This window comes from Equus quagga, chromosome 7 (genome assembly GCF_021613505.1).
Source record: "Equus quagga isolate Etosha38 chromosome 7, UCLA_HA_Equagga_1.0, whole genome shotgun sequence".
NCBI classification, from domain to species: domain Eukaryota; kingdom Metazoa; phylum Chordata; class Mammalia; order Perissodactyla; family Equidae; genus Equus; species Equus quagga.
Genome location: NC_060273.1, coordinates 22,850,915 through 22,871,759, shown reverse-complemented (window position 1 = coordinate 22,871,759; position 20,845 = coordinate 22,850,915). Strand labels below are relative to the sequence as shown.

General features: G+C 53.7%; 1 protein-coding gene across 3 annotated transcripts; it reads right to left on the bottom strand.

Annotated features, from left to right (window-relative positions):
- Positions 1–85: 85 nt before the first annotated feature.
- FBXL19 (F-box and leucine rich repeat protein 19) lies at positions 86–20,585 on the bottom strand. Of its 3 annotated transcripts, none has more exons than XM_046666874.1 (11): positions 19,715–20,585; positions 18,214–18,414; positions 16,639–16,782; positions 16,441–16,527; positions 16,129–16,347; positions 15,459–15,620; positions 13,822–14,333; positions 7,193–7,356; positions 6,943–7,104; positions 1,915–2,133; positions 86–1,809 (listed from the first exon to the last, which is right to left on the bottom strand). In XM_046666874.1, exons 2-11 carry the CDS (start codon positions 18,388–18,390, stop codon positions 1,631–1,633), a joined length of 2,025 nt encoding a protein of 674 aa, XP_046522830.1. In that variant the 5' UTR covers positions 18,391–18,414; positions 19,715–20,585; the 3' UTR covers positions 86–1,630. The 3 variants fall into 3 exon arrangements, with proteins under 3 accessions (XP_046522830.1, XP_046522829.1, XP_046522831.1); XM_046666873.1 differs by lacking the exon at positions 19,715–20,585 and adding an exon at positions 19,406–19,692; XM_046666875.1 differs by lacking the exon at positions 19,715–20,585 and adding an exon at positions 19,406–19,691 and having other exon boundaries at positions 15,588–15,620.
- Between the last annotated feature and the right edge of the window lie 260 nt (positions 20,586–20,845).

Genomic DNA, 20,845 nt, shown 5'->3' with positions numbered 1-20,845 from the left:
AACCCCCGAAGGGTGAGCGCTTTGGTCATCCCCGCCCTACCCCGACTCCCCCAAAGCCGCAGACAGACACACGAACTCGGCGGCCCAGGCTGGAAGATTTTGAGTTTTATAGCAAACCGTATTGTACAGACCCGGGGTCCAGGGGCCCAGCCCGGCTGGGTCCCCCATTTGTCCCCCGCAGGGCTGCCTCCTCCCTCTCTCCCAAGCGGCCCCATCCTCAAGCTTTTCGCGATCCCCAGGACGCCCTCCCCTCCGGCCTTTGGTCCGCCCAGTCCCTCCCCCCACCCGCGCACCTCCCTTGTTACCTGAGGTATGTGGATAGATCCCCCCCTCCCCTACGTGGTACAACCCGGCTCCCCCAGAAGGCCTGGGCTGAGGGACGGGACCGGACCCCGACTCCTCCCCCTGGCTTCCCAAGCCCCGCCCCCTCACCGGAGGAAGGGGCTGGGGAGAGCCAAGCGAGTCTGTTACTAAGTTCCCATGGCAACTAAGAGGGGCCATTTCCAGCCTTAGCACTGGCTTTGGGAGGTGTCCATTGGCTGCTAGTTCCATGGCAACCAGGAGTGGCAGTTCCCTGGGCAAATGGGGTACAAGTTTCCATGACGATGAAAGAGTGGGAAGAGCCAAGCTGAAGGAGTCCCATCTTCCCCATCACTGGGCTGGCACCCCACCCCCCACCTCAGGTCAGGAGGGGTGGGGCTGCTCAATACAGTAAAGCAAGAGAGAGCCTGGGGGTGGCGCAGTTCAAACTCGGTGCCCACCGGTCCAGTCTCAGTCCAAGGTGGTCCCATCCCCTCACACTCGGGCTCCCCCAGGTCCGAGGTTCCCCCGGTTCAAGTAACACTTCAGTACAGATGAATGTTCAAGTATTGTGCAGGGAGGCAGGTAGGGGGTTGGGGTACCCCTCACCACTCCCCTGGGCCCAGCGGGCAGGCCCACGGCCCCCACTCCTCACAATAGCTGCCATTGTCAGTGACGTTCAAGGAGTCAGAGTTGGGGGGGAACTGAAATCTGGGGAGGGGGTAAGGATAGGGGTGACCCCCTGAGGGGGTACTACTGCCCCCACACCTGCTCTTGCCCCCCACCCCTCACTCAGCCCTGGCTTTCCCCTGGTTCCCCGAGTCCTCCCACCTCTGACACCTGGATCCCCAATTGCTCCTCTGGCTTCCCTTTTTGGCCCTCCCACCCCACCCCCAAACTCCAAGTATCTGGTCTTTGTTCCCTGAACCCTTGGTGGTCTGCTTTCTGCCCCCCTCCCCCAGCCCATCCTCCACCTCCCCCAGCCCCCTGGCTCCCAGTATCCTGTGTGCAGATACCCTTTCCCCATTCTCCCTCCCTCAAACTTGCACCTTAACCCCCCTCCCACCATCCCTTTGGCTCAGCACCCCCCAGTACCTCTAACACACTCCCCCCAGGGGATGGACAATGAAGCAGGTGGAAGGGGGAGGGGATGGGAAGGAGGGACCCCCAGAGATATCAGTGCAGGGGGTAGAGAGGGGGTAGGCTGGCTCGAGTCCTTGGGCAGGAATCCAAGTCATGAGGTGGGTAACCTGGCCTCCTGGCAGGGGTGAAATGAAGGCCTGAGGTCCAGGCTCCTGATGAGTCCTGGGGGAGGGCGGGGGGCGCCCAACTAGCTGTCCTTGAGAAGTAGCTTCTCTTCTGGGCAGCGGAAGGGGCCAGGGGGCCCAGCAGCTGCCAGCCGGGCACAAGCTTCAGGTGAGAGCTGGCGGCAGGAGCGCAGGTCTAGGCGGCGTAGGCGCGGGCAGCGGCGGAACAGCGGGAGGCAGTGGTCTGTGAGGCGGTGGCAACCTGGGGATGGGGCAGTGGTAGCTGAGACCAGGAAGCTGAGTAGGGGGTAGCCACTAGCCATGGGGACCAACAGGCTAGCAGATGGACAGATGGGACCATGCTTACCAGCGAGATTGAGGTGTACCAGAGTCTCACGGAGTGGGGAGGTGGGAGCCGTTAAGAGGTGGACACTGGGATCCCCAACGTGGGCGCAGTGGCTCAGGTCCAGGGCACTCAGCTGGGGTGCATGGCGCAGCAGGAGCCGCAGTGAGGCATCTGTCAGCTCCAGACCTGCCAGGCGCAGCTCTGCTACCCCCTGCAGTCGCCCACGGCTCTCTGTTTGCCCTGGGCAGGCAGATAAGAGGTCAGTACTTCTGGATGCTCCCATCCCTGCACCTAGGCATCCAAAACAGCTGTGTCTCCACACTCATATTCCTAAGCACCTAAAACCTGCTCCTGCTATAAGGGAGCCTCAACTTGCTTCACCCTCTCCCAAATACCTACACAAACCTGACTGCATCTCATGTGTCTGTTGTTCACATCACCTCCACAGAGAGGCCTCCCATGATTACTCCATTTGAAACTATAACATTTCACGTACTCCTACCCCTTCCCTGAATTATTTTTTTCCCCTTTTCTCACCATCTGACATATATATATTTTTTCTCTCCTCCCACTAGAATGTCAGTTCCATGAAAACAATAATTTTTGTCTGTCTTGTTCTTGCTCTATCCCCAGCAACTGGGACATAGGTGCTCAATATATATATACATATTCACTCACCCAACAAATAACATCCCTAAGCGGACTGCTATCCCAGGCTGCTCTTCCACCTCCCTCTCCTTCTATGATTAATAAAGTCACCATCTGGATCCCTTTCTCTCCATTCCCCTTGTCACCACTCTGAGCCAACACCACTCTTGCCTGAAGTCCTGCCCCAGCCTTCTCACTCACTCCAGTCTCTCCTCTCGACCTAGCATCCAAAGATAGCCATTCTCAAACGCAAGTGGGACCTCCTCTGCCAAAAACTCTCTGAGGGCACCTCAGAGAAGGTCCATCTCCTTGGTAAAACATTCCTATAAGGTCTCGTCCCTGTCTCAGCTCCCAACTCCTCTCCCTCATCCCCAAACACTTGGGCCAAACCCTGAAGGTGACCCTGCCCTGAGAGACTCTCCCTGTGGCCAGCTATACTCAATCCTCTGCTGGCCAGTGTCCCTGGCTTTCCGGTCTGAGCCGAAAGAAGAAGAAGCAGCCCTCCTCTTCTTCCATCTCCAGGGTAGAAGAGCTCCTTCCCCTTATCTGTGCACCCAAAGCACATGGTCTGCTTTTCTTTTTATCACATCTACCACATTCCTGCATTATGGTTTTTATTTTTTAACTAAGTGCCTATGGTGCACCAGCAGCCATTAATTGAGCACTCACTGTGGACCAGGCACTGGCTAAGTGGCTGCCTGCCCCTAGGCCAGTGGCTTTCAAACTAGACAGGCTCCTCTGTCGCCTGGAGGGCTGGTTAAAATGGATGGCTGGCCCCACCAGAGTTTAGGTAGTCTAAGGTGGGGCCTCAGACTTTATTTTTCTAACAAGTTCCCCAATGATGTTGAAGCTGCCAGTCCAGAGACCACACTTTAAGAACCACAGCCTTGGGAGACAAGTTTTTCTCTAATCATCATTCCTGTTTACAGATGAGAAAATTGACACTCAAATCATTAAGCATCTGTCCAGGACCACATGAGTATGAAGTAACAGAGGCAGAACACCAGGCCTGTTGACTCCAAGTCCAAACTTACCACAATGCTATCTCCACAGGCACCAGCCCTAGCCCTTAGATAAACCAGATCAGATGTCACAAAGTCATAAAACTAGCCTACACAAGTGATTTATGGAGTGTTCGTGGTGCTAAAAATTTTCTTAATGACTAATGCTACAGAAAGGACATTTTTATAAAGAAATTTAGGTATTGAGTTTTTCCCTGAAAAATCATAAGACCTAGCATCACTGGGCTACCCCTTTCACCTGACGATGATAAGCTGGAGCTAGGTTGCTAGGTGCTATTCGCTACTCCCTGATGTCCTGTGCCAAGCCCATCACTTGTTACCTGCCAGGCCTCCTCTGTGGGCACGTGACTTGGCAAGCCCTGAATTCCACCCCCTTTTGTTCCTATGAGGAGCTGAGAGCCTGGAGACAGGATCTTAGCCACAACTAAAAGCCATTAGAGGGAAGCAGAGGTTACTTCTGGCTCGGGTGGGGGAAGTGGGCATCAGTGAAGATTTCACTGAGATGGCAGCATTTCAGCTGGGCCTTCAAGGATCTAAATGTACAGACAGGTGGGAGAAGTATCTCCCAGGCAGAGAATAGGAGGGGCAAAAGCAAAGAAGTAGAAGAACTTTAAGTTTTGCTCTAGGAATGAAGCCAGGGAGCCAAGATAAGAAAAGCGGGTATAGGGGCGGGCCTGGTGGCACAGCAGTTAAGTTCGCATGTTCTGCTTCTCGGCAGCCTGGAGTTCACTGGTTCGGATCTTGGGTGAGGACATGGCACCGCTTGCTAAAAAGCCATGCTGTGGTAGGCGTCCCACGTACAAAAAAAAAAAAAAAAAAAAAAGAGAGGAAGGGGGGAAGGGATGTTACCGGGGGCCGTCTTTCCCAAAAAAAAAAAAGGGAAAGTTGGGCAGTATTGAGCTCGGGGCAAATCGCCCTAAAAAAAAAAAAAAAAGGGAAAGAAAAGTGGGTGTAGAGTCCCAACATGCAAAATAGGCCTTGAGGGCCTGGATGGCTCATCTTTGCAAGCTCCTGATAAAGAGGCTTAGACTGAAGAGAATTCAGGCAGGAGGAATGGGGTCAGTCTGCCAGCCAACCAACACTTTCTTAGCTCATGGAATACACTGTTCCCAGTGCCCACCCTCAGCCCACCCAAATCTTCCTGGCTCAGTCCAATTCCAGTCAGAGTGGGCAGTGGGTAGGTGCTCTGGTTTGCCTTCTGCCTGTGTGACTGGCTGTCACTCAACCCCTCTGGGCCTCTAGGGCCTTGTCCAGAAAATGGCAAGACTCTTAGCTGCTTCTCTACTCTTCTTCTAATGCTGTGTGAAGCAGGGTAGGGTGGGAAGAAGGGAGCTATAAAAGAGAGCTGTGGCTAAGGCGAGCAGACAGTCCTTGCCCTCGCAGAGCTTAAGAACCTAGTGGGAGGCCGGCCCTGTGGCCGAGTGGTTAAGTTCGCACACTCCGCTTCAGCGGCTCGGGGTTTCACCGGTTCGGATGCTGGGCATGGACACTTAGCACAAGCCATGCTAAGGCGGCATCCCACATGCCACAACTAGAAGGACCCACAACTAAAAATATACAATTATGTACCGGGGGCCTTTGGGGAGAAAAAGGAAAAATAAAATCTTAAAAAAGAAAAAAAATAACCTAGTGGGAGGAAACAGATTTTAATCAAATCATTTCACTACCATACAGTGATATGCTGGGAGAGGACCACTCTCAAAGCTGAAGAGGGACTCTGATCTCAATGTAGGAGAGGATCATGGAGGACTTCTAGGAGGAACTGGCATTTACACTGAGGACTGAAGGATGACTATGCGTTAATTAGACGAAGGCAAAGAGGAGTGGGCAATGGCCCTGTGCTGGAGGCAACCTGGCAAGGAGGCTGAGGTGACCAAAATGCAGAAAAAGTAGAGGTCAGTGGGAGCCAGACCATGCCAGGCCTCAAAGACAAAATACTGGTCTTTATCCAAAGAGCACCGGGGAGCAACGAGAAAGAGTTTAGAGTATGTGGGTGACATGGACAGATTTGCCATTCTGGATGGTTCCCCTGGCTTTAGTGTGGTGAACAGACTAATAGGGACCAGAGAACATGCTGTGAACATCCCATCTCCTGGTTAGATGAGGAGGCCCCAGGCCTCAGTGATTCACCCCACACCTCCATGTGACCAGGCCTCAGCTCACCTGACCAGCCTCAGATCCCAGTATCCCCCTCTGCCAATATGGGCCTCATGCCCTACAAAACTGCTTATTTCTGCCTCACACTCCCTGAGAAAACTCTGCCCCTTTCAGGACTCAGTTCAAAAAGCCCTCAAGGAGGGCTTCTCTCATCCCCGCACCCTTTGACCACATCATGCCATAACCTTCCATCTCTGAGTCTTTGTCTTCTGCATGACTGGGGTTCCACCAGGGTGGGGAAAGGGGCTGATTCAGTTTGAGGTCTCTAGGGCCCTACACAGGGCCAGGCTTGGAGTATGTGTTCAATGATAAAAGCTGACTCCACCTGGCAGGGTACTGGCACCTGACTCAGCATGAAGGGGTGGCTGGTCTGACTTGGGAGATGATACCACCTCCCCCATGCAACCTTCTAAGCCAACTGGCTCCCTCTTTATGCTCTCTTGTCTCAGGCAAAACCCTTGTCCTTTTACTGTAGGGCAAGGGGTCTAGGGAGCAAATCTATTGCTCATATTTTTACTGGGTCCACACATGAATTTTAAAAGAATCTGAACAAACTGCCATCATTTAAAAACCAGGATATTTCACAGACAAATCTCTATTTCTGGGTCCTCTTGACAAATGGAACTGACTGGCCACATTGAGCCTGCATTCTTCCATGGCAATCGCCACAGCTCCCTTTGGAGGAGGCTCTCCAGTAGTGCCCACCATACCCAGCAACTTCACTAATATCTATCCACCATGCCCTGGCTTCCCCCAGAATTCTCACGTCATCCTCCTCTCCTATATTGCGTTTCATTACTACCCCCTAGAGGCTTCATTCCTGTTCCCTCAGCTCCTATCACAGGGCCGAGCACACAGAAGGTAAATGAATGAATGAACATTGCCAAGCAGGGCCCTCTATCTGTCCTTTCTTTTTTTCTTTTTGAGGAAGACTGGCCCTGAGCTAACATCCATGCCCATCTTCCTCTACTTTATATGTGAGACGCCTACCACAGCAGGGCTTGCCAAGTGGTGCGTAGGTCCACACCCAGGATCTGAACTGGCGAACCTGGGGCCACCGAAGTGGAACATGTGAACTTAACCACTGTACCACCAGGCCAGCCCCCTGTTCTGTCCTTTCTTCAAATCCTTTAACATTCAGCATGAGTCAGAAGAGACCTTGGAGGCCTCATACCCCTAACCTCACCCAACCCATTCTCCAATGACCCAACAGAGGCTGCACCTGGTTTGGTGTCGGGCGGAGGCAGTAGCAGCTCGCGGAGCTGGGAGTCTTTAACATCTTCGATCCAGCGGAGGTCCAGGAGCCGCAGGGCTGGCAGTGGGGCTGAGCCCAGGGCAGAGACAGAGAGCCAGGAGCAGCCGGAGAGCACCAGCTCCTGCAGGCCTGGGGGGGTCAGGAAGCTGGTACTAGGAGGACTCTATCCCAGGTCTGTCTCCCTCCTCACCCGTCCTGCCTCACCAGCCCGCACTACCTTGCAGTCGGTTCAGAAGCCACATGAGCTGCTTCTTAGAGACACCTGTCCAGCTGAGGTCCAGGGCTCGGGGCTGGCGACGAACCACACCACTGAGCATGGGTGGGGTCAGTGACTTCCGCCTGCTCAGGTCCATTCGAGGCCACAGACGCTTGTCGTAGCACCTGCCAGCCACAAGGAGGAGACAGAGACCTCAGTCCTCAGCTCTCAGGAAGTCCACAATCCTCTCCATACTTAAGGTTCACCCTAGTTCCCTCCTGGTTCACGCAGCCAGGTAGGCAGGAAGCTCCTGGTCCCAGGCCAAAAGCACTGGGTTTGGGGCTCTATTCCATCACTAACTGGATGCGAAACCCTAGGCAAGTCCATTCCTCTCCCTGAGCGTCAGAGGCCTTGTTTATAAAATAAAGACGATCCAGAATTAGCCTGCCCCACAGGGCTGCAGTAAGATCAAATGAGGTCATTAGTTTGTGGGCCTTACAGCTTATAAAGCGTTTTGTCAAAGACACATCCTACACAGTGTATTTGATGCAACACCAAAGGGATCTGTCAGCAGCCCCTGTCCCCCATCTTGGGCTTGTCTTGAAGTTATGGTGGTCCATGCAGACTTCTCATCTCCTCACTAATCTCTGCCCTTGATCCACATCTGCCCCATCCTGATGGCCAGCTGCCCAAGGCCTTACTTACGGCCTGATTTTCTCTATTTTATTACATGTCCCTCCAGCTAGAATGTAGGCTCCACACGGGCAGTTCTGGATTTCTCCCTTCAGTATACCTAACCTACCGTGCACCTGGCACAGTGCTATCTGCTGCATGTTTGTTGAATGAATGAATGGTGCCGAGCCAGTGTGAACTACTCGAAGCTTCCACTGAGCCTCTCCCACAACACACTTCATTTATAGCTTTTCATTTATTCACTTAATCCACGTTTAAGGAACGCCTGCTAGGTCCCAGGACTTGAAGCTACAAAGACAAATGAGGCCTGAACGAAAGTTAAACAGGTTTCCTGATCCCAGCATTTGGAGAGCCTTAACTAGTCTAACATGCAGTGAACTGGAAAAGGGCTTCTCAAGCTTATTTTACCAGGGAACCCTTCCCCACCTCTCCCAAAGTCATCTATTAACACTTTGTGTACACTAAAATTCCTCGAGACTCAGTTTGAAAACTCTCCTCTACAGTAGTTCTCAACGGCATGTCAGGAAATTCCCACTGGGACAGACGGACAGCATCAGAAGCACCAAGGGTGGGAGGGGCCCAGGAAGCTGTATCTCCCCTCCCTCCACCCTCCATTCAGAAGGGCTTTCCTTTCAAGAAGCCCATATCCCCAAACTCCACTCATTTGCTATCCACTTATCTACAGAACATGAATTTATCTTTAAATCGATCACCTCTTTGCATTTAAAACCAATATTATTTCACATAAATATGTTAACCTTAGAAATAAAAACAGTAAAAACAAACCAGGGTTATTAAATTCTAGTCAGGTGTTACTGTGGCTTTCAGTTACCACCTAAAGACTATTTTCATTAAACAGGAAGATTAAGCATTAGAGAGGTGTAAAAGATACAACAGCACCCAATGGAGAGACGGCCTTTTTAAAACTAACAGAAGGATTAAGCCATGTTTTTGTGCCACTTAAAAAACTGCCAGGCCTACTCCAGAACCCCAGGGTGACATTTTAGGAAATGCTGAAGGTACAGACACTAACGCTTCTAGCCGAACAACTCCACTCCCCTGTCCCACCTGCCACCGTCCGCCACTCAGCCCTCTTCTGGCATTCTAGCTCTCCCTCTCCTGCTTCCTTCCATTCAACCAATAAACATTTAATAACAATAAACATTGCGATCAACATTTGCAAATCTCTCCAATTCTAAAAAGGAAAAGGAAAACAACACAACTTACCCTCAACCCAGCTTCTCGGCCCTTTTCTCCTTCCACTCCGTGAAATCCTGCTCCAACCAAAACCTCTCCCTGCCCATTCTGACTCAGTCTGGAGTTCCAGCTCAACTGCCACCACCACCTTGAAGTTCTCCTGGATCTTCCATGGCTATAGGGAACCCTGCCCCCTGGGGGCACATACAGGCCCCCAATTGTTTCTGTATCACACTCCACAAGAGCTAGGCCAAACCATCTAATGCCTATAGACATACAATGCTGTCTAGTGCCAAGACATTTTGGCACACGTGCCTCTGCCAGAAATGCCAACCAACCCAGACCCTTCAGGGCTCAGCTCCAGCGCCTCTCCTTCCAGGAAGTCTTCCCTGACTTTTCTTGACTGGAGCTAATTGGTCCCTTTGCCCTTATATGACCCGGACACTGAGTTTAAACCTCAGAGTAGCAGCCAAAGTGACTGGGGGCCCTACAATACTAAGTGTCCAGCCTCTACTGGGCATGGAGCAGTCACAAAATGGGGGAGACACAGCCAGTCCACAGAAACTGAAGTGACAATGGACATGATAAGAGTCAATGAGAGGACTGGGACAGGGGAGCCTCCCAGGGAGACAATGCCTGATCTGTGACTTGAAGGAAGGCAGTAGTTATTCTGGCTACAGGTCGAGAGGAAGAGGGTGTGCCTTCCAGATGGGGAAGAACCAGTGTCCAAGCCCAGGACATAGCGAGAAAATGGAGAGCTCCGATACCTCCAGCAGCAGGAACAAAGGGCAATTCATCATCTCCAAATAATGAGAAGGATGAGGGTTAGGATGATCACAGCACCAATAACTAGTGTTTACTGAGGGCTTACTATCTGCCAGGTACAGTTCTATGCATTAAGCATTTTACCTCACAACAGCCACAGGAGGTCAATACTGTTATTATCATCTCCTTTGTACAGTTAAGGAAAATGAGGCCCAGAGAGGTTAAGAAACTTATTCAAGGTCCCACAGCTACTGAATTGTAGCAGATCCAGGGCTTAGACCAAGCTGGTTGGGACTGACAGCCTGAACTATGAGCAGAGGAGAGGCAGGGGTCAGGCTGCAGAGGAGGCCCAGGGTAGGGATGCCATGTCAAGGAGGGTTGGAATGCCAGGCTGGACTGTCATAGCCACAAAGCTCAGAGGTGAAGACTGTGAGTGCCATGGGGATCTAAACCCCAGCTCTGCTACTTCTGTGCTTAGACTGACCTTAGGAAAGTCACTTGCCCTCTCTGGGCCTCCATTTTCCAAACCATAAAATGGGGTAAAGGCACCACTTACTTCAAAGGTTTGCTGCAAAAATGAAGGGAGACAGTGCAGGGGAAGTGTTTAGGGCAGAAACTGGGGCTCTGTTCATGTCCAAACATCAAATAGCACTGTGGAAGTTCATTGTGAGGGTGACAGGGAGTCACGGACGGGTTCTTTCGAAGCTGGGGAATGACACTAAGGCAAGAGGCAGGAAGAATTCTTAAGAGGCCAAGGCATGCTGTTATCTGCGGCCGGGGCTGGATGTGCAAGTCCCCTAACCTGCTCATCTTCTCCTTGACTCCAGCCACTCCCTGACTAAGTCATCCCCTTACTAAGCCCACCTCGAAAACTCTAAACTCTAGTCCTCTTGCAGAGGCCCTCTGGGGACATAAAGATGGACCAGACCAAAGTGCTGCTAGTAAGGAGCTCATAACCTCCTAGGCTCCAAACAAAGCCAGTTTTTCTCTCTCAGCTCACCAGTGCCACCACTATCCTCCAATCTGTCCATCTCCAAGCCTTTACTCCCAACCCCAACTGGCCCTGATCCTGTGTTCCAGTCCCTTCCTTGCCACCCTCTGTCCATGTCCTCCAAAGTCCCAAACCTCTACCCTGCAACTTAACAACTCTTCCATGCTTCCTCCGCCCACCCTCTCTCCCCTCGTTCTTGGAAGATCACCTCACCTCCCAGTTCCGAGAGAAGACAGAAGCCACCAGACAGGAAAGCTTCAACTTCCTGCTCTCCCTCCAACAAATTTCTCTCCAGCTCCACCCTCACTCTCTCTTTCCACACTCCATCCTGGTTTCTTCACTTTCGTTCATTCATTCAACAAGTATTTTTTTAGTACCTACTGTTTGCCAGGCTCTATCTTAGAAACTAGAGACACACCAGAAAACAAACAGATCAAGTCCCTGCCTTGGAGCCGACATTCTCAACTCCACTTGATCTGGCTTTGGTCCCCCCTAACCAGCATGTAGCACAGCCAAGGATACCAAGGCCTCCTTGTAGCAAAATCCAATGGCCACTTCTGGTCCTTGATCTCCTATGACCTCTGACCAACATCCAACACTGTTCATCATTCACTCCTTCCTCAATCTCTCCTTTAGGACACACCTCCACCCTCGATCTCCTCCAAGTCTCTGGCTGCTCTTTCTCTAACTCACAAATCCTGACATTCTGTCTCTGCCCTCTTCTTCGAAGCTGCTACCTATAGGTTAAAAGCTCCTCAACTTGGATCTTTCTCTTGAGCATCAGACCTGTGCATCCAGCTGCTCTCTTGCTAGCTCCTGACTGGCCCACAGGCCTTTCAGATCAGACATCAAATCTGAGTGCTTCACCTTCCCCTGGAACCTGCTCTTCCTCAGGTATTCCCGAGCCTGGGGAATGGCACTGTTACCCACCCAGGCTTGTGGACCAGAAACTCAAGAATCACCTTGCTGCCCCCATAGCCATTTAGTCACCAAATCCAAGCCATTCTGTTTCTTAAAAAGTTCTCAACCTGAGTCCCTCCTCTCCATCCCTACTTCTGCGCCCAGGCCTGACAGAGCCTCTTGTCTGGTCCACTGTGCCCCCTCAGACCCCTGCTCTGCCCTATCCTGGTCCTTCTCATCGAAACCCACCATTTTATTAACTGTTTAGTACCCTTCAGGTATGGTGCTAAGTGCTTTGCAGGAACCACCTCATTTAATCCCCACAAGGTGAGTATTAATATGAACCCTAGACTACAGATGATAAAACTGAGGCCTTGGGAGGTATAGCTATCCACCCATGGCCACACAGCCAGGAAGCACAGGAGTCACAGCTGATGAAACCCATGGGTGCCAGACTCCAGGACCCAAGCCGGAAACCACTGTGCAGTCCAGCCTGTCTGCTTCATCCACTTCTGGTTGGAAGTCTCTCCTTGAGGCAGAAATCAGGTCCTCTTCAGTGCTGGATCCCACGTGCCAAGCACAGGGCTAGCGTTGATGAATAGGCTTCAGCAAACATTTCCTCAACTAATACATGAGGCAGGGCTGGTAATCCCCAGCAACTGCTGTAACTATTTGCTTTTATGTTGCAGGTTAACTGGGAGCTCTTCAAGGGCACAGATCTATGCTCTGAGAATATAAAAGTCTGTGCTTTCACTAAATATTTGTAACTGAGTGAATAATAATGATTATTATTAAGGCACTGAGTAGTGTCTATTTCCCAAGTACTGTCCTCAGTTCTTTACGTATGTTGTAAATGCTTTGCTTACCCTATTTTAACAGATGAAGAAACTGAGGCACAAAGAAGTTAAGAAAGTAGCCCAATGGCATACAGCCCATCAGAGGGAGAATAAGATTCAACCATAGGCAATTTACCTTGAGTGTGCACTCCCGTCCTCTTAGCTCTGTAGCTTCCAGAGACCAGAAGGCATGAACTAGCATCCCAGAATCCAAAGGAAAAGGATTCAAGTTTGAGTTGAGCCATTACCTTGCACTGTGACTTCAGGTGTCTCTTATTTCCTCACAAGGCTTTTATTATGAGGAACAAATCAGCTCACATTTGCAAAGTGCCCAATAGGATGCCTGGTCCATAGTAAGTGCCTGGGAAAGAGCCTGAATGTACTCACTTAATACAATATTTCTTGAACACCTACACTGCCCCTTGTCCAGTGCTGGGAACATGAAGATAAAACAGACACAGTATCTGCCCCAACCCCCGCAACTGATGGGAACATGAAAATGAATAAATGAATGAAGGCTTGTCCACATGCAGAAGACCTCAATGTGCTCTGTGAGGGGAACAGAGTGTTGTGGGAGTTTGATGGGGGGATTGGGGGGGAGAATGTGTCAGGGGCAGGATCAAAGAGGAAGACCAGGGGCTTGGGAGGATGCCCAACATTTCTGAATAAACAAGGTTCAGGAAGCAGTGGGGAGATGGGGGGAGGATAAGCAGAGGGTGTTGTTGGTGGCTCCAGGACATGAAGAAGTTACGAGCAGAGTCAGGAGGCCCAAGTATGGCTATGTCTGAGAGGGCAGGGGCCACCTCAGCAACGGGCTGTCTTAATGTATTAAGTAAACCCAATAAGCCCGTCCCCAGGAGATGGAGTGGGAAAAGTAAATGAGATGACGCGTGCACAGCAGTTAGCACTATGCTTAGCACATACTGAACACCCTAAAATGATAGTTATTAAGAAGAAAGATTCTGGAGCCAGAGGGCCTGGGTTCAAATTCCTGGTTCTACTGCTTCCTGTCAACATGACCTTGACCTCAGCTTCATCTAGAAAATGGAGTAACAGTACCTACCTCACAAAGTTGTTGTGAGAGTTAAATGAGCTCATAAATGGAAAGCAGCCTGTGCAGAGTACTATGAAAGTCTAACCCTAATATGTACATCCTACAGAAGCATTATCAATACAAGAACAAGGCCCAGAGAGGATCAGGGACCTGTGGCAGGCCCCAGGTGAGGAGAGTGTTGGCAGTGGAACCCAGGCCTATCCAGGCCACTCACCAGCGGCTCCAAGTCCTGCAGACTCGCATGCAAATGCACAGCTCTCGGGGCCCGAGGTGCTGGAAGACACGAAGCCAGGCGGCACGGGGCAGGGGGTGGTCGGATCCAGCAGCCAGAGGCAGTGTGTCAGGCTCAGGGCTTCGAGGTGGGGGCCGTACTACATGTCGCTCCAGCTGTGGGGGCCGGGGCGGTGGGGCGGGGCCCAGGGGCCAGCTGAGGAGGGGCCCCCCACTGCCAGGGCGCACAGCCCGCCGCCCCCCGCGGTTCTCCTTCTCGCCTGAGCTGCCCCGGGCTGGCCGTCGCCCATTCCGGGCCTCGCCAGGGGCCTCATCCTCACTCAGCGATGTGCCTGACGAGTCGGAGTCCGAGTCTGAATCTGAGGACGACGAGGAGGTGTCAGGCACCCGCTCCAGCAGCTGGCACATCCGCTTGAAACGCTCTAGCTTCTCCCTCTGTGGTGATGGGGACGGCACTGCCGGGCCTTCGGCAGAAGCCAAAGGCGGCTTTGGTTTCTACAGGGAGATAGGGTGAGGCTGTTCTAGGGCCTGACACATGCTTTCCCACCCCCCTGCCCCTGCCCCTGAGGAGCCACCAGGGGATAAACAGCCCAAGGGACAGTCCTGAGTTCGAGTCCTGGCTCTGCTCCTGAGTGATGTGAGCCCTCAGCCAAGTCATGTCCCTCTGGACTTCAGTTTCCTTATCTGTAACATGAAGGCACTGATTCAAAGAATTAAAAGCTTTATGGGTTTCAATAGCTTATAAATCTCCAAAGGCAATGAGGTATGGAGAAGTCAGAGATCTAATTTTGAGTCTTGGCCAATCAACTCTCTGTGTAACCTTGAGAAGCCCTTGCCTCATCATCTACAACGTGGAACGCTGGACTAGACAATTCTAAGTGTCTATTCAACAGTGTGAGAGTAACAACGACCGTCTGGCCCCAGGCAGAACATCCCATACTTGCTGACTCATTACATCCTCACAATACTCTAATGTAGTGGCAACTTGGGCCACTCTTCTTAGACATGAGGAAACCAAACTTCAGATAGATTACGGAGATTGCCCAAGGTCACAAACTGACAAATGACAGAGGCAGGAGTTGATGAAAATCAGGCAGACCCTTGCATTTAGTGTCAGTGCAAAGTGACATCCGAATTCTAGCTTTGTTTTGTGACCTTGGACAAGTCATTTAACCTCTCTGAGCCTCATTTTCCTCAAATCTCGCTAAGTTTTATAGTTTACAAAGCTTGATGACTTTCATTAGATTTAAACAGTTCATGGGTAAGGTAGGTAGTATCATGTCCATTGCACAGATGAGGAAACTGAGGCTCAGAGCAGCCTATGAGTTGCCAAGACCACACAGGGAGTCAGTGGTTGGCAGGGATTTGAACTCAGGTCTTTTCCCTTTAAGGTTTGGAAAGACAAGGAAAATAGGTCCAATGATACCTCAAGGGTTCTTGGGAAGTCAGGGGCTCCTGTGGCCTGGCCCCAACCCATTCTACCCAGGGTTCTAGATGCCCATGGTGGCCAAGTGGGGCTGGGGCAGGACAAGGGGAGCAGGAAAGGACAGATCTCTGTCTCTAGGGTGGAGGGTGGGGCAAGGAAAGGTGGGAGGGGGAGGGAGGAGGTCCCCGGCACACCTCCCAGTTCTCGGGAGGGAGCCCAGGGTGGCAGGACGAGAAAGCCTGGCTTGGATTCAGAACCCTGGGGGGCAGAAGGCCGGGGCCGCCTGGGTCCGATCCTCGGAGGAGGCAGGCATCTCCACCCACCTTCTTCAGGTGCCTCTCTCGGCCTCCTTTCACCTACCAGGGAGGCAAGAGGGAGATACAGGGAAAGGAAGAGACCCCATTAGTCCCTCAGTAGCCACAAAACTAAGATCCATGCCCTCCTCTTAGACTACAAATCCCAGAAGCCCCCATCTCAGGGAGAACTCTGAGCATGCTCACCTTGCAACCAGTCTTAGCTCACTGAGCATGCTCTAATCTTCTCTTTCGTCCCCATCAGGCCATTTTCCAGCTCCCCCTTCCTCCTCTGTAGCAGCTAATTTGAGCATGTTCTCTCCCTCCTTCCTAAAGCACCCAGGGCTCCCAAAGCTTCCCCACCCAGTGCCAGTTGCCCCTTACCTGTACCTCTCCTCCATACTAAGCATACTCCATCCTCCCTCCAACACCTCCTGAACTACATCTCCCAACAACCCCTGGGGGAAGCCAAGGAGCACTGCCTCCCAGGTCCATCCTCCCCAAAAAGGAACAGGACTAGAGCTCCCAGAATGCCTTGGGCTGCACCTAGTGAGCATGCTCCCTGGCTCACCTTTTTCCTTGGGGTGGGGGGCTCATTCCCTGCCTCCCTTTCCTTTCTTTTGGGGGGTCCAGGCACATCATCCGGGGGGGGCCCAGCAGGTAGGGGACCCTTGCGCCTGGGCGGGGGTGGTGGAAGTGGCAGCTCCTCCGTCAGCTTCCATCCACTCCCCAGGCTGGCACCCTCCTCGCCGTTGTCAGCCCTGCGGCGGCCTGGTCCCTCACCTGAATCCTGGAGAGATGTAAGTTGGGGGTGAGATCCTGCACAGCTCCCTGACCCACCGCCTACCCAGAGTCCAGCACCCTGCCCAGCTCCTACCCCTACCTTGCTGGTCCGGCCTTCCTGAGTGCAGCGAGGGCACTCCCAGCAGTTGGGGATCTCCGCATTGATGACACCCTCAGCCTTCCCCATCTGTAGGCAGTGGGCAGGGAGTGGATGTAGGATGCCAGACACAGTGTTCCCACCTCCTTGCTCTCCGACCATGTGCCCCATCCCAGACTCCAGGGTCCCCAGGGCCATCACCTTCAGGCAGCCAGGGTGGACGATCTCATTGCAGATTGTACACTCCATGAGACTCAAACCAAATTTCTCTTCTTCTCCCTCCACTGTGTCTTCCTTCCCAGCCTCCCCACACAAGAGGCACACAGCTGTGTGTGGGAGCACGGGCTGTTGGTAGAGAGGGGACATCAGAGACCCCAAAAACAAGCAACAGGAGAAGGACCCTTTCTTCTGGGGACCCTGGCCAGCTGCTAGATGAGGTTCAGAACCCATGGGCTGAGCTGGGTCAAATCCTGAATTTGCTCCTTCTTTGCAGTATGACCTTGGGCAACTGATTTCACCTCCTTAAGGCTGTTTCTCTACCTGTAAAATGGGGTGAGAAATTTTTCCCTCACGGAAATGTTCTAAGAACGAGATAACGTATGAGAGGCATTCGATACACAGTTGTCATCAACGTTGTGACTGTTGCAACTGGACCCAGGGCCTGTGTGACCCTGACTTTGTAGCTGGCTTTGAGGGAAAGAGACCACAGGCAAACATGATGGTAATATTCAAGGCTGCAGGAAATGCAGCAGCAGCTTGGGGTGACTCCAAATGTGCTCAATGGGCAGCCAGGGTTGCTCTGGACCCATAATGAACCTGGTTTTGGCAAGATCCCTGGGAACACTAACAGCAGCCTAGGACCCTAGGTCCTAGGGAAAACAGGACCAACTTCAGACAATGTGACTTTGGGGAGGACAGTGGTAATACTGAGTCATATCAGGGATGCTGAAAGTTGCGAGACAGGCTCAAGGAAAAAGCAGATGAGGAAGAAGAAACAGGAAAGGGAGGCAAGGGTTGGGGGACAAAGGAAGAGAAGAGAGGGGCTGCGGCATGAAGAAACCAACCAGGAAAGAGTGGCTGCAGGAAAAAAGGGGGGGCGGGGGGCTGCCACGCAGGAGGCAGCTGGCTCCTCATGGTTCCTGGGGAAGGGCTGCTCTCTGAGACCCTGGGAAGCTCAAAGGATGGGGAAGTCTGGGAAGAAACGTAGTGTTTCTCAGATACCTACTGCATGCTAGGCCTTGCAGCAGATACGTTTATATCCATGCTATTGTTTAATCTGTATAACTCAACAAAAGAAACCTTTTATAGAGAAGATAACTTAAGGTTCAAAGTGATTTGCTCAAGGTCACACAAAGGGTAAACATGGCCTCAAATCCAAGACCACTCTGATGGATGAGGAAGAGGCCAAAGAAGGCTAAGACTTATTCACAGGGGCCAGCTCCAGGGGTGGGTCCCTGTGCACAGATACCGCTGGGGAGGGGTATAAGAGGGACAGAGCTTTTTATGGGTCTGTGCCTCTGAAAGTGGGAAAAGTATGAAGGTAGGGACTGGGCCAGATTCTTCTGTGCACCCTAACATTACCCGCACCTTGGAGCTGAGAACAAAAATGGTCCTGGTGGACATCTGAACAAACCAGTGAATGAATGAGTGAATATACAGCAACTCTACAGTACACTCTAGGAAGCAGCCACCAGCCATCCCAGAAAGGCACTTGGGCAGCTGGGGAAGGGCCCCCAGAGCCCCAAGGGTGCCCGATGGAGTGGGGACAGAACTCACGGCAGTGCACTGCCGGAGCAGGCACGACTGCTTCATGCGCCCGGGCCCCCCGAACTTCTTCATGTCTCGGCAGAAGTGGCAGTCCCCGCACTCAGTTCGCACACAGGCCCGGCAGCGACGGCAGCGGGTTCGGCGTCGGCGCGCTCCGGCCCCCGGTCCCCGGCTGCTCGACGACATTGGGGGCGTCAGCAACGCCGAGGGCTGTGGGTGAATGGCGGCAGTGTCAGGAGGGCCAACCGGGGCCCTGGCCTGGGAGGCTCCTGGCAGCTTCCCCAACTCCTAGGCAGCCAGAGCTTGCCCTCCTACCCAGGGAGACAAGGAATAAGGAGGTCATCCCTCTGCTGGGGGGGTGGGGGGAGGCCACTCCCTCTGCTCAAGGTCTCCCTCTCAAGCAGTGAACCTGGCTCCTCTGGGAGCCTGGGAACTAGCTTCCCGACCTCACTCCTCCTCTAACCCTTCCTCAGTGCCCCCTTACCTAGCCCAGGGAAGACAAAGGGGTCACTGGGCCCTCTCCACTGACATTCCCACAGCAAAGCTCCTTGGAAAGCCAAGGGTTCCTTGTCTGTGAAGTTACCTTAGAGAGTCCCGACTCTTCCCCTGTTCTCCAAATGTACTACACCCCATGCTCTTCCCAAACTAAAACTCCCCAGGTTTACCTCCAAGACACCCACAGATTCCTGGGCAGAAGCTCCAGACCTTTCTTGTTCCCTTCTTTCTCTCTCTCACACTACTACCACCCAATCTCTCTTCCCCAAAACCTAGATATCCTCACCAGATCCAATGGGATCCTTGGCCCCCCAACATCCCTAAAGACTCACTGTGCTGCCCAACTTCCCAGGGCTCTGGGATGCCCCTGAGATGTTGCTTCAGAGTCCCTCCTCTGCCCAAGATCTCAACTCCTCTGCTCCCCACAGAGCTCCCTCTCCAAGCACCCTCCTCTTGGAGCTCTCAGGTAAACCTCAGCAATCTCCCAGATTCCCTGGGATTCTAGAATTCAGCCTTACCTCTCTACAGAACTCAGGATGGGCTCAGTCCTACATGTGCCCCTCTGGCCCCCACTAGCTTCCCAGGCTGCTTTCCAACCCCAACTGTCTAGAGTCCCTTGGGCTCCCCTTCCCATGGAAACCAGATCCTCCAAAATCCCATATGGACTCAGCAGGCCTGGAGGGTCTCTTAAAGGCCAGAGTCTTACCCCAGCTTCCCCCTTTCCACGGACTTCCAGACCCATCCATGGGTGGAAGGGGCCCTCCAGCGCTCCAGGGGAGGGGCCTGAAAGGCGGCGACTGCAGGAGGAGATGGGGGTCTGCAAGGGGAAGCGGGGTCTAGGAAGGAAGGCCAGTTCCCCAGGGTTGAGAGGTAACAGGAAAGAGGGCTGCAGATGAGTTTGGAGCACAGAGAGGGTGAGGCTGGGGGCGGGGAAGGTAGAGAGAGGCCGGGCAGAGGATGAATGGGAGTGGGAGCTGCCCAGGTCTCGGGGTGAGAAGGAGCCGCACGAACCCACCTCACACGTGTCCCGGGAGCCATCTCTCCCTTCTCGGCAGCTCCCGGCGGGTCGGCGGCCATCAGCGGCGGGGGGGCCGGGCGGCGCGGGGCGCGGAACGCTCAGAACGCCGGGGTCCACGGCCCCCCGAGGGCGCTCGGCCCCTCCCTCCGGCGGAGGCCGGGACGGCGGCGAGTGGAGATGGGGGGCACCGGAGGGGAGGCCCTCCCACGGGCTGCGGCGCGGCCCTTCCAGGGGGAGGTCCTGCTCTGGCGGGCTCAGTCCCTCAGCCCCCCCAGACCAACGGGGGCTCCTCGGGCGCAGGATGCTCCGTTTCTACCCGGCCCCCACTCAGTCCGGGGTCCGAGTTCCAGGTCCCCTCCCCCAACCCCGCACCGCCTCTCCCCAGCGCCCCCGGCCCTTTAACTGGCCTCTTCCCGGCCCCTACTGCCCAGGGGTCCAGGGCCAGGCCTGGGCCCCCCACCGTTTCCGGGGTTCAAGCCCCACCCACCGCCGGTTCCCGGGGAGGGGGGGGTCCCTGTAACCTGCCCCCCTCCCCTGGGCCCGCCCCTGGACTGCGGCCCCCTGCCCTACCGCTACGGGGCGAGGGGAGGGGGGTGAAGGAAGCTGCTCCGGCCCCGCCCCCCCAGCCTGTGCGCGCCCCCGCCCTCTCCCCCGTCCCCCCAGCGCGCGACCCTCCGGAGATAGAGATTTAAATAAAATTTGAATAAATCCCCTTCCTCAAGCAGGAGGTGGGAAGGAAAGGATGGAAGGGGGCAGGGAAAGGGGGAGGGGGCAATTGGGGTGCCTCAGCCCCCCTGGTCCCCTGGCCCCGCGCTGCTTCGGCCCGGGGCCCTGGCCGCCTCTCTCATCCCTCCTGAGCTCCTTCCTCCTTCCTCCTCTCTTCCCCCTCCCCTCCCTCCTCCTTCTCTCCTCCTCCTCCTCCTCCTCCTCCTTCTCCTCTTTACTCCCTCCTTCTCCCAGAGGAACCCCGCCCCCTGCCCCCTCCTTCCCCCACCACCTCCACTTTCCAGGACCAACACGCGCAGGGCACAACGGAAGTCGTAGTCTTGCGGACGCTGGCGCTACGGTGGGAATAATGGGAGGCTGGGGACAGCGGGGACTACAAGCAAGATGGCGGAGGGCGTGCCA

Coding starts and splice junctions, on each gene's coding strand:
- FBXL19 (XM_046666873.1), bottom strand. CDS start 19,441: ATGGGTCTGGAAGTCCGTGGAAAGGGGGAAGCTGGG. Junction 18,415..19,405: donor GTGGAAAGGGGGAAGCTGGG/GTAAGACTCTGG, acceptor ATTCACCCACAG/CCCTCGGCGTTGCTGACGCC. Junction 7,105..7,192: donor GCTTCTGAACCGACTGCAAG/GTAGTGCGGGCT, acceptor TGACCCCCCCAG/GCCTGCAGGAGCTGGTGCTC.